This window comes from Phalangium opilio, unplaced genomic scaffold (assembly GCF_054372755.1).
Source record: "Phalangium opilio isolate 3A_F unplaced genomic scaffold, DU_Popi_V2 ptg000014l_1, whole genome shotgun sequence".
In the NCBI taxonomy this organism is placed as follows: domain Eukaryota; kingdom Metazoa; phylum Arthropoda; class Arachnida; order Opiliones; family Phalangiidae; genus Phalangium; species Phalangium opilio.
The window spans coordinates 2,197,427-2,215,109 of NW_028324149.1; the positions used below are offsets into that span (position 1 = coordinate 2,197,427).

Below are 17,683 nucleotides of genomic sequence, written 5' to 3' on the forward strand. Positions count from 1 at the left end.
TTTTAATAAAAGTAGGAATTAATAAACTGGTCATTGGGACCAGTGACCCTCGCGTTTTGAATAAAAAAAGTGGTCCAAGCTATTAATAAACTGGTTTTTGACCTGTAAACCTGTCTTATTTCCTAGCCTGCTCAGGTCCGATGGTATGCTAGAAAGCAGGCTGGGAAATAAGGATATTTTTTAAACTAGTCCTTTGGACCAGTGACCCCCTAGTGTCTGAAATCATTTACTGGTCTCCGGACTGGTCCCAGCCTTTGCTCTCCAATAGATTTGCAATTAATAAACTGGTCCCGAGGACCAGTAACCCCCACTTCTTGAATTAAAAAACTAGTCCAAGCAATTAATAAACTGGTGGTTTTGGACCAGAGGAAGTGTGCTATTTCCCAGCCTGCTAGAAAGAGGGAGGAATACTCAGAAAAATGGCGGGCGATCTTCCTGATTCGAATGATGTAGACCGTCCGTCCGCCATTGTTCCGAGTATTCCTCCTCCAATTTCTAGCGTCTCACCGGACCAGAGTCGTTCCACAGTTAACGTGTCCACCGATTTCCCTCAGATTACGGATGAAACCAAGACACAAAATAACATTATTTCACAAGAATAACAATTTTATTTCAAAAATACAAAAACAATTTTGACTTAAATGAAAAAAAAAAAAAGAGTAACTTAAAAATATAATTTTTATAGAAAAAAATACACTTTAGGAAAAAAACGTAACTGAACTATTTTAGATGAAAAATGCTATAAGTTCATAACTTATCTTTGAAGATAAGTTATGAACTTATGAGAAAACGTAGTTGCACATTTTACAAACTTAAATGAAAAATATGTTATAGGAACTTTCATAACATAGAAGAAAGAAAAAAAAAAGGAACTTATTTCTTGACTATCAACTCGCAATCAATGAATTCTTGATAAGCGAGACTTAGCTTATCATTTTGTTCAACGTAAAGCTCAACTTCGGGATAGGGATAACTTTCGAGTTTAATTTCGCACAGAAATTTGGTTCCCTTCTCAGGGTTCATTGCTAAGGAATTCAATAGAGCTTTGGTTACTTGTTCTTCGTAGAGTTTATTCTTCATAGAGACTCCTTGTAACTTGCAGAAGATTCCATACTTGGGGTAATTGTACAGCTTTGGTGGCAGCTCTCGCAAATTGTTTCTAAGGAAGGAAGAGAAAAAGAAGAGTATTTAAGGACTAATTAATAGACTTTGGCAAAAAAATTCACAATTAATAATCTTAATAACAATGTTTGCGAGGGGTTCAGATTTTAAGGATAATTTTAAATAAGGACCCCCGACCAATCGCGTAACGCCCTGCCTTTTTATTAACAAATTTCTCGTGGCACGCTCCATGTCTCGCACCCGATTATCACGTCGCGCGCAAATTTTATCGAATCTCGTGATAAATTTCATTCGTCACGGAACGTGCAACGAGAATTTTGTTAATAAAAAGGCAAGGCGTTACGTGATTGGTCGGCAGTCCTTATTTAAAATTATCCTTAAAATCTGAACCTAATTTGAATTTTAAAATCATTCGGAGTCGGTATTTCCTGAATGTTTCACTATGCAGACTGGTCTTATAATTAGTAGAAGAATCAATAAAAAATCACTTGATTTTCCTCTTCACCCTCCCTTTAAGACTACAATTTCGCATTTATAATTACCCGGACAATTTAAGCATCTCGCTATTTCCGTAATCAAAGTAAATAACTTCCGCTTCTTCATTCGATATTGATATTATCGAGCAACGATACCAATTTTGGTCCACCGAAAATTTTCCCAAATAATTCTCGCCTGAAACAAAATTAGTATTACAAACCGCTGAGTCATTCTTTACCTAAGCCTTGGCTAAGGAAATTGAGTAGCAAAGGCATAGAACTTCTATGCATTGCCTTTGCTACAGTGCTACTCCTATGCATTGCCTTTGCTACAGTGCTACTCCTATGCATTGCCTTTGCTACAGTGCTACTCCTATGCATTGCCTTTGCTACAGTGCTACTCCTATGCATTGCCTTTGCTACAGTGCTACTCCTATGCATTGCCTTTGCTACAGTGCTACTCCTATGCATTGCCTTTGCTACAGTGCTACTCCTATGCATTGCCTTTGCTACAGTGCTACTCCTATGCATTGCCTTTGCTACAGTGCTACTCCTATGCATTGCCTTTGCTACAGTGCTACTCCTATGCATTGCCTTTGCTACAGTGCTACTCCTATGCATTGCCTTTGCTACAGTGCTACTCCTATGCATTGCCTTTGCTACAGTGCTACTCCTATGCATTGCCTTTGCTACAGTGCTACTCCTATGCATTGCCTTTGCTACAGTGCTACTCCTATGCATTGCCTTTGCTACAGTGCTACTCCTATGCATTGCCTTTGCTACAGTGCTACTCCTATGCATTGCCTTTGCTACAGTGCTACTCCTATGCATTGCCTTTGCTACAGTGCTACTCCTATGCATTGCCTTTGCTACAGTGCTACTCCTATGCATTGCCTTTGCTACAGTGCTACTCCTATGCATTGCCTTTGCTACAGTGCTACTCCTATGCATTGCCTTTGCTACAGTGCTACTCCTATGCATTGCCTTTGCTACAGTGCTACTCCTATGCATTGCCTTTGCTACAGTGCTACTCCTATGCATTGCCTTTGCTACAGTGCTACTCCTATGCATTGCCTTTGCTACAGTGCTACTCCTATGCATTGCCTTTGCTACAGTGCTACTCCTATGCATTGCCTTTGCTACAGTGCTACTCCTATGCATTGCCTTTGCTACAGTGCTACTCCTATGCATTGCCTTTGCTACAGTGCTACTCCTATGCATTGCCTTTGCTACAGTGCTACTCCTATGCATTGCCTTTGCTACAGTGCTACTCCTATGCATTGCCTTTGCTACAGTGCTACTCCTATGCATTGCCTTTGCTACAGTGCTACTCCTATGCATTGCCTTTGCTACAGTGCTACTCCTATGCATTGCCTTTGCTACAGTGCTACTCCTATGCATTGCCTTTGCTACAGTGCTACTCCTATGCATTGCCTTTGCTACAGTGCTACTCCTATGCATTGCCTTTGCTACAGTGCTACTCCTATGCATTGCCTTTGCTACAGTGCTACTCCTATGCATTGCCTTTGCTACAGTGCTACTCCTATGCATTGCCTTTGCTACAGTGCTACTCCTATGCATTGCCTTTGCTACAGTGCTACTCCTATGCATTGCCTTTGCTACAGTGCTACTCCTATGCATTGCCTTTGCTACAGTGCTACTCCTATGCATTGCCTTTGCTACAGTGCTACTCCTATGCATTGCCTTTGCTACAGTGCTACTCCTATGCATTGCCTTTGCTACAGTGCTACTCCTATGCATTGCCTTTGCTACAGTGCTACTCCTATGCATTGCCTTTGCTACAGTGCTACTCCTATGCATTGCCTTTGCTACAGTGCTACTCCTATGCATTGCCTTTGCTACAGTGCTACTCCTATGCATTGCCTTTGCTACAGTGCTACTCCTATGCATTGCCTTTGCTACAGTGCTACTCCTATGCATTGCCTTTGCTACAGTGCTACTCCTATGCATTGCCTTTGCTACAGTGCTACTCCTATGCATTGCCTTTGCTACAGTGCTACTCCTATGCATTGCCTTTGCTACAGTGCTACTCCTATGCATTGCCTTTGCTACAGTGCTACTCCTATGCATTGCCTTTGCTACAGTGCTACTCCTATGCATTGCCTTTGCTACAGTGCTACTCCTATGCATTGCCTTTGCTACAGTGCTACTCCTATGCATTGCCTTTGCTACAGTGCTACTCCTATGCATTGCCTTTGCTACAGTGCTACTCCTATGCATTGCCTTTGCTACAGTGCTACTCCTATGCATTGCCTTTGCTACAGTGCTACTCCTATGCATTGCCTTTGCTACAGTGCTACTCCTATGCATTGCCTTTGCTACAGTGCTACTCCTATGCATTGCCTTTGCTACAGTGCTACTCCTATGCATTGCCTTTGCTACAGTGCTACTCCTATGCATTGCCTTTGCTACAGTGCTACTCCTATGCATTGCCTTTGCTACAGTGCTACTCCTATGCATTGCCTTTGCTACAGTGCTACTCCTATGCATTGCCTTTGCTACAGTGCTACTCCTATGCATTGCCTTTGCTACAGTGCTACTCCTATGCATTGCCTTTGCTACAGTGCTACTCCTATGCATTGCCTTTGCTACAGTGCTACTCCTATGCATTGCCTTTGCTACAGTGCTACTCCTATGCATTGCCTTTGCTACAGTGCTACTCCTATGCATTGCCTTTGCTACAGTGCTACTCCTATGCATTGCCTTTGCTACAGTGCTACTCCTATGCATTGCCTTTGCTACAGTGCTACTCCTATGCATTGCCTTTGCTACAGTGCTACTCCTATGCATTGCCTTTGCTACAGTGCTACTCCTATGCATTGCCTTTGCTACAGTGCTACTCCTATGCATTGCCTTTGCTACAGTGCTACTCCTATGCATTGCCTTTGCTACAGTGCTACTCCTATGCATTGCCTTTGCTACAGTGCTACTCCTATGCATTGCCTTTGCTACAGTGCTACTCCTATGCATTGCCTTTGCTACAGTGCTACTCCTATGCATTGCCTTTGCTACAGTGCTACTCCTATGCATTGCCTTTGCTACAGTGCTACTCCTATGCATTGCCTTTGCTACAGTGCTACTCCTATGCATTGCCTTTGCTACAGTGCTACTCCTATGCATTGCCTTTGCTACAGTGCTACTCCTATGCATTGCCTTTGCTACAGTGCTACTCCTATGCATTGCCTTTGCTACAGTGCTACTCCTATGCATTGCCTTTGCTACAGTGCTACTCCTATGCATTGCCTTTGCTACAGTGCTACTCATATGCATTGCCTTTGCTACAGTGCTACTCATATGCATTGCCTTTGCTACAGTGCTACTCCTATGCATTGCCTTTGCTACAGTGCTACTCCTATGCATTGCCTTTGCTACAGTGCTACTCCTATGCATTGCCTTTGCTACAGTGCTACTCCTATGCATTGCCTTTGCTACAGTGCTACTCATATGCATTGCCTTTGCTACAGTGCTACTCATATGCATTGCCTTTGCTACAGTGCTACTCATATGCATTGCCTTTGCTACAGTGCTACTCATATGCATTGCCTTTGCTACAGTGCTACTCCTATGCATTGCCTTTGCTACAGTGCTACTCCTATGCATTGCCTTTGCTACAGTGCTACTCCTATGCATTGCCTTTGCTACAGTGCTACTCCTATGCATTGCCTTTGCTACAGTGCTACTCATATGCATTGCCTTTGCTACAGTGCTACTCCTATGCATTGCCTTTGCTACAGTGCTACTCCTATGCATTGCCTTTGCTACAGTGCTACTCCTATGCATTGCCTTTGCTACAGTGCTACTCCTATGCATTGCCTTTGCTACAGTGCTACTCATATGCATTGCCTTTGCTACAGTGCTACTCATATGCATTGCCTTTGCTACAGTGCTACTCATATGCATTGCCTTTGCTACAGTGCTACTCATATGCATTGCCTTTGCTACAGTGCTACTCATATGCATTGCCTTTGCTACAGTGCTACTCATATGCATTGCCTTTGCTACAGTGCTACTCATATGCATTGCCTTTGCTACAGTGCTACTCATATGCATTGCCTTTGCTACAGTGCTACTCATATGCATTGCCTTTGCTACAGTGCTACTCATATGCATTGCCTTTGCTGCAGTGCTACTCATATGCATTGCCTTTGCTACAGTGCTACTCAATTTCCTTAGCCAAGGCTTAGGTAAAGAATGACTTCTTCTATGATAGAAAGAAGTCATTCTTTACCTAAGCCTTGGCTAAGGAAATTGAGTAGCATGTAGCAAAGGCATAGAAAGAAATTCAGAGATGAAAATGATTATGATACGATACCAATTTTAGGTTCTTTAACAAACTGACTATGGGCAGCTTCGATTTCAACAATATCCAACATTTCAAGAAACTTTTTGTACTCTTGATTTCCTTTCATTTCCTCTACTGTCGATGGATTTTCTTTGCGTAGCTTTTGAACGCAAATGACGTTATGGCTCGTAACCGTCGACACCATTACGGGAAATTTAGTATTTAACGGTGGTAAAGTTAACCGAGGGAAAGGTTGAGGCTTCTTGCTGACAGGACTGAACTATAACCCAAACATTATTTTAAAGTGAAGCGTAAAAATCATTGCCGAACAATTCCCAATCCAAACCTCAATAAAGTTATCCGGAGTTTCGATCTTCTTAGCGAAATTGTTCTTGACCACGAGATCGGCAAGGGTGACCCCTCCGGGAAGAGTTAGACTCACTTTAGGGTAAACCCCTTCGACAACTGGTTCCTCAAAATAAGCTACGCAATCTTTATCAACAATGGACGCGTGCATGAAATTTAAAGCGTCCGTTGACCAAATTCCATTGGGCATTAGCTTCAAAATTAAATTACACACGATTAAAATAACAACGCGTCAGCGATTAGGCCTAATTAGCCATATGCCTGATCAGCGCACATGGGCATAGCGGCCAAAATTGGAACTATCATAAGGATGAGCTTAAAGTAGTGGCACTCTATGTTAACTCCCTATAGGGCATAATAAGTCAAACCCTCGGAGATGCCATTACTCCATTTTATACGAGCTAAGAGCGGAAAAACGTATTTTATAAATTTTACACCTGTAAAATCTTTTAAAAAACACTTGGAACTTGTATTTCTACTTACTTTCGAGGAAATACCACCGTTTTCTAAAGGTAAGAGTCTTTTTTTTATACATTTATTAGTAATAAAAACATTAAGGCGAGCTAAGCCTTGGTCATGGCCATAATGTAGATTTGCACACAGAGGGTAGAGGCTAATCACTAATCTGCCGCCGTGTTTTACAAGACCAAGGCTTAGCTCGCCTTAATGTTTTTATTACTAATAAATGTAAAAAAAAGACTCTTACCTTCAGAAAACGGTGGTATTTCCTCGAAAGTAAGTAGAAATACAAGTTCCAAGTGTTTTTTAAAAGATTTTACAGGTGTAAAATTTATAAAATACGTTTTTCCGCTCTTAGCTCGTATAAAATGGAGTAATGGCATCTCCGAGGGTTTGACTTATTATGCCCTATAGGGAGTTAACATAGAGTGCCACTACTTTAAGCTCATCCTTATGATAGTTCCAATTTTGGCCGCTATGCCCATGTGCGCTGATCAAGCATATGGCTAATTAGTTACGCAACTTACGGGTTTAACTCCGTATAGCTCGCACTTGATGCACTGAATAGGTACATCGAGAAATCCGACAAAAATTCTGACATCATCGATGTGTACAGTTTCAACGTTCCCGTAATCGACAAAAAGAACGTCGATTTCCGTTTCCCTGACCTTTGACACTTTGGCGCGATACCATTTATTGTCTAAACTAAAAAGCGCCGTGCAAATTTGACCCTCTTTTAAAGGCAACATCGGCAATTTTCGATTATTATACGCGGCTTCAAATGAAGCGCTCATCGCGCGAAGTTTATCCACCACTAATTAACGAGATAATTAATAATTATTAACGGTAGTAATTAAGTAGACTAGCGTTAAATATTAACGTACTCTCGTCTTTAGTTTGCAAATAAATCAACCCATCGTATCCGACATAACACGGGGAAACGTGTTGACTTTTCCAAGTCGGTAACAAAGCGGGTTTCCAAGTTTCCCGTTCTTGGGGTCGAACTAGGTCAATTTTAAGCGCCGGCTTTTTGGGTTCGAATAAAATAGGAATGGCGTCAAGTTCGTAGTCTTTGAGCCAAAAGTTTCTAGGGTGCAATATAAAAAAGCGCTTTCCTTAGCTCCTAATCTTACCATTTACAGACCATGATGAACCAAAAGTAATACGCGAAACAAATCCTTGACCTTTTGACCCCATATTGTAAAGATTCCCAAGAAAGAGGCGTGAAGTACTTACTTGTTGGGAACTGCGACTCCGTATTCTCTAAGATATTCATTAATATCGAACATTTCAATCCGATCAGGTTCAAGGGGTCCATCTATGATCGTTCGCTTATCGTATAAGGTTACGGGCAATGACATTGAATTCTCTGGTTTAGGCTACAAAAATCACCGGTTATTTAAATAAAAGTCGCGTACTGTTAAAAAAAGGCTTACATGATCCTTCAAATACAAAATTTTCTCCGCAACTTGGTCTTTGAAAGTATCAGCGGATAATTGACCCCAACTGTTAACGCCACCAGCAGGGGCGTATCCGTATAAATGGCATCGAGTGGCGTAATCCTGAATCGGGTAAAAGCAATCAGGAAGCTTACGAATCGCTCTGTAAGGTTTTTGAATACTGTATCCAAAGTCGAAGCAAAATATCTGCAATAACAGCGAGAAAATTACGAAAAATTAAAACCGCAGCAATAAATTGCAATCCATCTTAAAAACTAGATGCTATTTATTAAATTACCACGTATCTTCCGTCAAAAGCGACATCCTTAACGACGCCACGATACCAAGTATCCGTTTTTTCTTCGTAAACGGCGCAAATACTGCCTATTTCAAATTTTGCGCTATTATCGGGGCAAATTTTAGCGCATTCTTTAGCGAGTTCCTCCGATAAACTATCCAAAAACGCAATTGCAATAACAATTTTTACGCGCAATGAACACTAGATAGATAGTGCCGAGTTGCGTTGACACTTACCTCTCAATTTCTTTAAAATCTTCCTCTTGTTGGACATAAAACAAGCTCGGGTCTTTCACCATAGAAACGCGAACTTTAATGTACTCTGAATCCTCGTTTGCAACCTCAGTTTGCAACAAATCATTATCGTTTTCATCCGCGGAACACTCGAGCGAATTCACTATGTTATTTTCGGCGGTCGTTTTTGGTGGCTTAACCACTTCAGTAACTGACGAACTATAGAAACGGTATTAATCGAATTTTATGAACAAAACTGTTCATAAATGTTACGTAACAACTAATTACTTTGGTCCAATGCTAATGGCGAAACCTTTATCTACCATTACACCATTTAAACACTGAAAGAAATCGGGTTTCGAGTCGATGTAGAGAGAAACAACGTAACCGTAATCGGTAACAGCTCCTGCGCATGATCGAGAAAAACCTAATTAAACCTAATTAACAATTTAAATCAATAAAAATGATGTAATTACTGTGAATTTTCATTTGAAATGATTGGGTTGTTTTGATAATATTTCTGAAGTATTCAATAGCCTAAAAAGCGTTTTAATTACGATCGTTATCGTTTAATTACTCTTATTTAAAAGTAAGCTTACTTCGTCACTCCATTCCCCATGCTCCAATGGAGTAACATCGGCTAAACTACAAGTGTAAGCTTGCATGGGCAACGTTAGGAATTCTTGAGGAATGTGCCTCAATTTGTCATGAATAATGGCGAATTCTTCACCAAAATCGACGTCTTTGACGTAAACCGCGCGATTACCGCGAATCTCCTTAACGAGTAAACGATGGTATTCACCATTATTCAATAACGCGGCGTAAGGGTGATCTGAAAAGTAATTGATTTAAGGAAAATTCCACGAATTTCATTGCAAAGTACGCGTTGCCAATTACTGAAAGTAATAAATATTTTCGACAACGGACACGAGACTTACTGACAAAAGGAATGTTAAACATTGGCTCGATTTGATCAAAATGCCAGTCAAAAAATGCTTTCATTTCCTTTTGAAGTTTCTCTAACTTATTAGTACTATCAACCTGAAATTATCATTTAAGCGTTAAATACGTTTAATTTAAAAACTAGTCCAATTATAATTAAATCTAACCACTTGAATAAAAAATCGATTCGGACTCTCGACAAACGCGACTTTTACTGGAATCAACGAATCGTCAACTTTAAGAAAATCACCCGGAACATAATTGTAAGCGTTCGAACGATACTTCGTTAGTTCTGTCGAATCAAATTAAACATTACGCGTCACTTTAAGTTATTAAAAACGCTAATAAAGTTATAATTTTAACCTTCGAAGCTTTTATGGGGTTGATTTATCGGAAAACACGCCAAGTCCAGGAAGATCAAAGCTTCCCGAATCGACACGGGACCCTCGTTTGATGATTTTGGTTGAAGTAAATCAACTTCTAACTTACCTCCCACTTTTCCCATAACCTGAAACAACACTCTCACAGTTCAAAGCCCCATTTATCGCGATGGTCATTGCCGACTTACCTTCATTACAAATACTCTTTCGTTTACGTATTTGTGAAAGGCTTTAGTCGCTTCCGGTTCCCAAACTCCCTGTTGTTTTAAAAGCGTAATTATTGAAGCGTAATCGTATAAATCAATTAATTGTAATTACATCGTCATTTTTGGGAACAATTTCCCATAGTGAGCATTTAACAGCTTGTGGTGGAAGTTTCAAAAATTTTTCTTTGATAGTTCGTAGGCTGTTATTGAAGATACCCCCAATTCTTTTAGTACAACCTTTAAACCCTTAGGGGTAGCGTTGTACACGTACCTTTTAAGCGGAACGACCTCGCTGTTCCCAAAATCATAATACAAGACACGGACGAAAATGTTCTCAGTGTCTCTTGGCTTCACGCCATCAACAAGCGTATTGCTAACAATGTCAGCCGTAGACAATTTTTCTACACCGTTTTGACCCTCTTCATCATTTATTACCTCGTTTATCTTTGTCTCTCCATTTTTAATCAATTTTGAAACATTAACTTCCAAAACTTCGGCTCGATAAAACCGATTATCGAAGGAATATTTCGCCAGAACTTTCTGACCTACAACCATCGAACGGAATAAAGGGGCTCAATTCTAACCGTAAACAAGTAGTATGCCTACATATTTGACTCCTTAGAAGCACGCCAGCGCAACTTGAAAATGAATTTACCTTTAATTACCGAAGTCGGGATTGCATTACGACTATCAGGATTTTTGCACCAAGATAGAATTTTAGCGTTCAATTGGATAAAGGGCATTTTATCTTCAACCCGATGGACATAAAATAAATTCGGGTTCGCGATATGTTGTACCTCAACGTCGCTCATTTCCCCTGGTAATCCAACACGAGTAATTAAATGTAATTAAACACTGGCGAAATTACGTTAAATTAAAACGAATCGTTTATACTTATATTTCCGATAATTTGTTTCTTTGGTAAATCAGTGTATCTAGCTAAGATTTTTCTGCGTAAATTTGCTTCGGATTGCGTATTTTCTTCTGCAACAGGTTAAATACGAACGCGTGTTGTTGCTTACGTTTAAAACTCTCGTTAAAAAAACTTACTGTTCGATAAAACGACACTTTCAGGTTCGATAGTGTCAGTTGCGTTTTCAATCTCAACTTCCGCGAACCTACGAGATCGAGTTTCTCTTAAATGACGTTACAAAGAACAATGTAATTTTAATTATGCGCTTAATTACTTTGGGTTAATTGAACACTGAATATCTCCGATTTCAGACAATATTTTCTTAATTGAGGGATCCCAACCAATCACTCTTCAAATTCGAAATTAATTTAATAATTAAAGTTAAAAAATTAGGCCTAATTAAAATTAAAAACTAACTCAATTTTATCAGGTGTTGCGTCAACAATAGGCTCGTAAGCAGTAACGGTTTTGTTTAATTCCGAAACTAATTTGGCACCGTTTATTTTAAGGCGATGGTTTTCAATAAGGTTTTGCGCGTCTAATAAAAAAAAATAATTTAATACTTACTTAAATTTAATAAGTAAAGTTAATAAACTTCAATTACCATTAATTAAACACGAAATTTTAAGCTTTTTCTCATTAATATCTTCCATCTGTTAAAATTTATTTAATTGCAATTAAATTTAAACTACGGAGATTAACTCTTATAACTCACTAATTCGTCTAACTCTTCGTTTGGTTTAGAAGTCGCGTTTTTGAGTTCCTTAAGCATTTCTTGCTCCCTAAATTAATCCATATTAATTACGGTTAAACGTAATTAATTAATTTAAAACCTGCCATTTACCTAACAAGTAAAATAGAGTGCAGTTCGTGGAACATTTCCCTAATTTGAGTTTCTTGTTGACTAACGTTTAATTTGTACTTTTTATAAGATTCCTTTATCACCTGTTGATTTCGTTATAATTAAAGATAATTCATCTTAATTAAAACTAAAGTATTCGAGTATTGCCAAGCGCCAAACTCACAGATTCACTTTTTAGCAACTTTGATTGGTCGTTTTTAGCTTTTTTTAGAGCTTGTTCCAAATCATTAATTAACGAAGCGTTCTTAATTATAAAATTAAACTTTTATAAACAATTCGTTTATAATACATAAGTTCATAAGATATTTTTCATAAGTTTGTCACTGGTTACAAACTTGAGCTTGTCACGAACTGAGGGAGGTAGGACATGGATTCAAGGTAAAGCGACGCCTGGTGAGGCGCTGTCAAAGGCTTAGTATACAAACTAAATAGGACTAGATGGACTGCAAAATTAACCACCGAGTGTAGCCAATCAATTCTAGCTAGTCGTTCTCGAGCTGTTAAGTCTCTAGCATTACGAACTTGTATAGGTAGTGTCGGACTTATGGAACATATCTTAAAAACTTATGATAATATTACGCTTCAACTTAATTACCATATCATTTATCGTGATGATATCGTGACTTTCGTTGCTACAATGAATTTTGCAAGTGTCACAAATAAACTGTTTTTCATCTTTGCAATACAGATTTCGAATGTCCAATGGATGTTTAGGACAACTATCTTCTATCTCGCTTTGAAAGCTAATCGAATTAATTTGGGTTTAATTACGACTGAATTATTACATTAAAGGATATTTCTGATTTAGGTACCTAAAGGGTGTAATTGATACTGATTTATGGCCTTTCCTAGCTCCAGATTCGTGAGTCTACAAATGTTTAGCGATATCATGAATTTCTTTCATTCAACTATGACGAAGTTCTTCCTAATTTACCTTTCTAAAACATGGACCACAACTATAGGCTTTACAAATTTCACAGTGGTTCGAGGCACAGCCCAAGCAGAATTCGCAAAGGCCTTACAACAATCAATTTAATTGTTAAATTTTGGCCTAACTTTAAAATTTACACTCAATCTTAGAATGAACCCTATATGTTTTAAGTGCAATTATTATCGTTATCCGTTTCCAATTTAATATTTTCTCCGTAACAAATGAAATGGAATGGAAGTTCGGAGTACGTCTCTAAACGCAATAGCAAGCGCGAAACAAACTTTTGCCACCACGTTCAACAGCTCATTCTAAGACCAATACCATGGATGAAGGATGCGCGTGAGGAAATTTGTTTTCACTCTACAGGATAGGCAACTCCCTATCTCGAGCGACAGAATATTCTGTATACACTCTGTTACAACGTCGGTTGTCAGCACGCGCAAAGCTATTTCTCTATGTAACGTAGCTTTGTACGTGCTGTCAAGAGACAAAAAACTTCAGGATCTTCAGGATTTAAAATATCCGCGAGTTTTTTAGCTCGAGTGCACGGACCTCTAGGCCTTAGTTTCAAATACGTGTGAAATTACCTACAGCCTACTACGCGTATTTGAAACTAGGCCTAGAGGTCCGTGCACTCGAGCTAAAAAACTCGCGGACATTAAATCCTGAAGATTCTTAAGTTTTTTGTCTCTTGACAGCACGTACAAAGCTACGTTACATAGAGACCTAGCTTTACGCGTGCTGACAACCGACGTTGTAACAGAGTATATACAGAATATTCTGTCGTTCGAGATAGGGAGTTGCCGATCCTATAGCGTGAAAACAAATTTCCTCACGCGCATCCTTCATCCATGCCAATACTAAACAACCATTTAAACATAAATTAAATACCCTTGGTATTTGGGTGAGGTTTTTCAATTTGTTTTTGAGGCGAATTTGAGTTCAATACATATCCCTGAGTATTATTATAAGTCATCGCGTACCCGGCAGGGTAGACCGCAGCCTCGATGCTTTAATTACGAAATAAAGTTAAATAATGAACGAATTGTTTTCACTGACAGCAGAAAAAAAAATTATTTTACTCTTTGAAGGATTTGGCTGGTTGAGTCGCGTGGCAAGACAATCCAAGTGCAAAGATGTCGGTAAGAAATATTTCGTTATATTTGTTGTTACGCACTGGGAATTGCGTTTCAGCCTAAAGAAGACTTAAGCTTTAACGAGTACCGAGTGAGGGTACATTCAAAATTGTAACATAGGGTACCGCTACTCTAACTAAAAGTTGAGAGCGGGCAGATTCTTTATTCCCCAGGGTTGCCACGGAATTTTCAGAACCAAATTCCTCGACTTTTCCAGGTTTTCCCCTGACCTTTTTAGGCCGAAAGTGTAAATGTTTACAGCACGTTTTAAGCGCTTATAATTAAATAAACTCTATACATTAAGTTTTCCAATGTATTTTTTGTACCAAAATCAATATGAAACATTTTAACTATAAATAACAGTCGGAGAGATTTTTTTAAAGGCATTTACTTTATAAAATCAATTCTAGACAGCATTTTTAAGGATTGCTCTAGACTGTTTTCTGTGTTAAGAGAGGATGAGGAGAAACTTTCATTACTCTTTTAATGCACCCTTTCGACGAGTCTAAGAGGGGAAGGCACGGGGGTAAAACTCTGCCTTCCATCTCGCTTTTTAGCGCCTGCGCTGTTACCGCTGTAGGCGTTTTGGATCTGAGAGTGCGCAAACACGGCACTGGAGCAACCCCCTTGTCTCTCCCGATACTAAGGGTTGCCTACCCCCCTTTCCAGTCGAAAAGACTTATCCCCAGAAATTTTACCGACAAAAATCAAATTCCCTGACTTTGCTGAAATTTTTAAAATTCCCTGACCTTTTTGGACCATTTTTAAATTCCCTGACTTTTGCAGGTTTTTAAGGACCCGTGGCAACAAGGATTCCCTAAAACTAATTTTGCGCGTCACCATTTGCGTATTTTATAAAACCAAAACGTCTAAACGTAAAAATTTAATAGGGCCAAAAACTTAACGCAGCTTTTGGCTTAATAAAGTTATTTAAATTTTGAAGTTTTCTTAATTTAAAATGTTATTTTACAACAACAAGATTTAGGCTATACGCGATTAGTCAAATATTTACTTACCGAACATTTTGCACACGTAACGGCTCTTCTATTGCCAAAGCCAGTCGTTGTCAGGCAAGGACGTAAACAATCGGCACATACAGTGTGTTTACATTTTAAAATATATGGGTACTTAGGGGTATATTTCCCCCTTGAATCTAAAATAACATTTTATCATTTTAATTAAGACTGTCTAGTCCCCCCTCCCCTCCCTCTACGCGCCCTTTCATAAGAGGGGATACGAGTTACGACACTCGCTCTAGCTACGATACAGAAGGGCGGCGCATTATTAGGTTGGAGCATCCTTCAGGGGTGGTAAGCGGGAGATTCTCCTTTTTGTAGTAGGGGGGGGGCTCTAGTAATTTTTTCCCTTACTATGACGTCTTACGTGGGCGAGAAACAACTGCGTCCAGAGACGAAACGTCTCTCTACTTTGAAAATTGTACACCCCCTTTCTTCTTCACCCCTACCTAACTTTCAACGGTTTAAGCGAGGCCGATTATCCGTTATAAACGAACTCAAATCTTAGTCGGTAAGGGTGCGTTGCGCTTCGCCTTTAGTGGCTTTTAGACTAATTCTTTCTGAATTAATTTAATGTAAGGTTTTACAAATCTACGAACTATTATGAGAATGAATTATTGCCATCACCTTTCAAAGCAAACCAAAGCTGACGATGATAAAATGAAAAAAGTTACTACTCGAAATAAAATTTGTTACAAGATACTTGGTCTTTTCATTTTAAACGTAGGGCCTAGGTCTATTACGGGTACATTATAATTATCCTAAATAACGGTAAATTTGAATGAATGCAAAAAGACCTTCGTGTTTACACCTTTAACGTCGTTCTCTTTTTTTCCGGACATACAAACTTTATATCTCATATAAGACAGCTCGCGTATTCTTTGGCGCCCACGTATGACGTCAATGAAAAGAGCTAGACAAGAGAGGTAGCTAGAACGGTAACCCATGGATAAAGAATGCGCGAGAGGAAATTTGTTTTCACTCTACAGGATAGGCAACTCCCTATCTCGGACCACAGCTTATTCTGTATATACACTGTTACAACATCGGTTGTCAGCACGCGCAAAGTCTGGTCTCTATGTAACCTAGCTTTTTGCATGCTGTCAAGAGATGAAAAACTTCAGGATCTTCAGGATTTAAAATATCCACAAGTTTTTTAGCTCAGTGCACAGACCTCTAGGCCTTAGTTTCAAATACGTGTGAAATTGCCTACAGCCTACTACACGTATTTGAAACTAAAGCCTAGAGGTTCGTGTACTCGAGCTAAAAAAACTCAAGATCCTGAAGTTTTTCGTCTCTTGACAGCATGCACAAAGCTAGGTTACGTAGAGACCTGGCTTTGCGCGTGCTGACAACCGATGTTGTAACAGAGTATATAAAGAATAAGCCGTCGTCCGAGATAGGGAGTTGCCTATCCTGTAGCGTGAAAACAAATTTTCTCACGCGCATTCTTTATCCATGGGTAAACCATAAAACCCCAACACCAAATACGCCCGCCTTGATAGAAGGGTACGAAGCTGGCAGAGAGGAGAGAAAGAGGGAGATAGAAACGCGCTTTCTTCCTCTCCTCTCTGATAGAGCTATCTCAGAAGCCTTCGTTTGACGTCACCCATACTATTTTCCCATAGAACCAAAGTGGTAAATAACATCCGTGACGTTTTGACTAAGCACTGACGTCACAACTAAGACAGCTCTGTAGGTAACTGCCATTACTCTATAAAATGAAAGTTAACGGATGGCTGCTGTCATAACGAAGACAACGTAAAAATATTTCCATTTCACGAAACTTTCTAAACACGGAACTGACCCAAAACCTTAATTTTTCGATACTAAAACACTAATAAATGCCTAAAAACCTTAAATATTAAGATGACAAAAACTTATAAATAAATCAAAAAAGTTTAAAATCAGAAAGCGTGGACGCTAAGCCTTGGCTTCTTAGCTGCCTGATGGTCGGGGCTCGTACCTTTTGCTGTAAAGGCTTGGTGACAATTACCGCAACGAAGCGGCTTCGCGTCCATTTTAATCGTTATTTAGTTAATATTTCCGTTACGAATTACTTCACTACGGTAACAATATTCCGAAATCAAATAACATGAACATCTCACACGTGCGTTCTTGCTTTCCGACAACAACAAAATACTTAGAAAACCGAGCTTCACACTAGCTTTTATAGCCTACGAAGACGGTGGAGTATAAAAACACTGTCATAACGCACAGCCCACTCGATCACGCAAGTTGCACGCGCTATAGAAGCCCGTCCAAACGATTTTTTTTACATGTTAACTCGCGAATACGGCGCGTCACATAGGTTCGGTCTAAACTTTCAAACCCGTCTGGTTTTAACATGGGCTTCTATGGGAGGGGACCAGTTTTTTCAACGTTTTTGACAATATTAGTGCATCTACTGGTTCAAATCTCTTGAATTTTTAATGAGACGTGTATTGAAAGGTTTGATATTATCCTGTAAAATTTCAAGTCTTCAGCTATAATAGTTTTTTTTATAAAAAATAAAAATCATCACATAGTAGAGAAATTGAAGGGGCAAAATTCTCTACTATGTGATGATTTCTATTTTTTATAAAAAAAACTATTATAGCT

General features: G+C 39.3%; 1 protein-coding gene across 1 annotated transcript; it reads right to left on the bottom strand.

Moving 5' to 3' along the window:
• Positions 1–582: 582 nt before the first annotated feature.
• On the bottom strand, positions 583–17,241 carry LOC149705047 (RING finger protein 17-like). Its single transcript, XM_089865223.1, has 35 exons — positions 17,049–17,241; positions 15,083–15,219; positions 14,013–14,125; positions 13,822–13,940; positions 12,934–13,016; positions 12,812–12,867; positions 12,595–12,742; positions 12,163–12,243; positions 11,982–12,082; positions 11,853–11,919; positions 11,742–11,790; positions 11,555–11,675; positions 11,412–11,486; positions 11,275–11,342; positions 11,119–11,208; positions 10,880–11,041; positions 10,496–10,769; positions 10,337–10,424; positions 10,207–10,275; positions 10,002–10,146; positions 9,806–9,930; positions 9,635–9,737; positions 9,296–9,528; positions 9,173–9,233; positions 8,985–9,102; positions 8,700–8,915; positions 8,464–8,617; positions 8,163–8,372; positions 7,963–8,105; positions 7,611–7,813; positions 7,254–7,540; positions 6,248–6,460; positions 5,932–6,181; positions 1,665–1,794; positions 583–1,159 (listed from the first exon to the last, which is right to left on the bottom strand). Exons 1-35 carry the CDS (start codon positions 17,101–17,103, stop codon positions 874–876), a joined length of 4,833 nt encoding a protein of 1,610 aa, XP_089721349.1. The 5' UTR covers positions 17,104–17,241; the 3' UTR covers positions 583–873.
• Between the last annotated feature and the right edge of the window lie 442 nt (positions 17,242–17,683).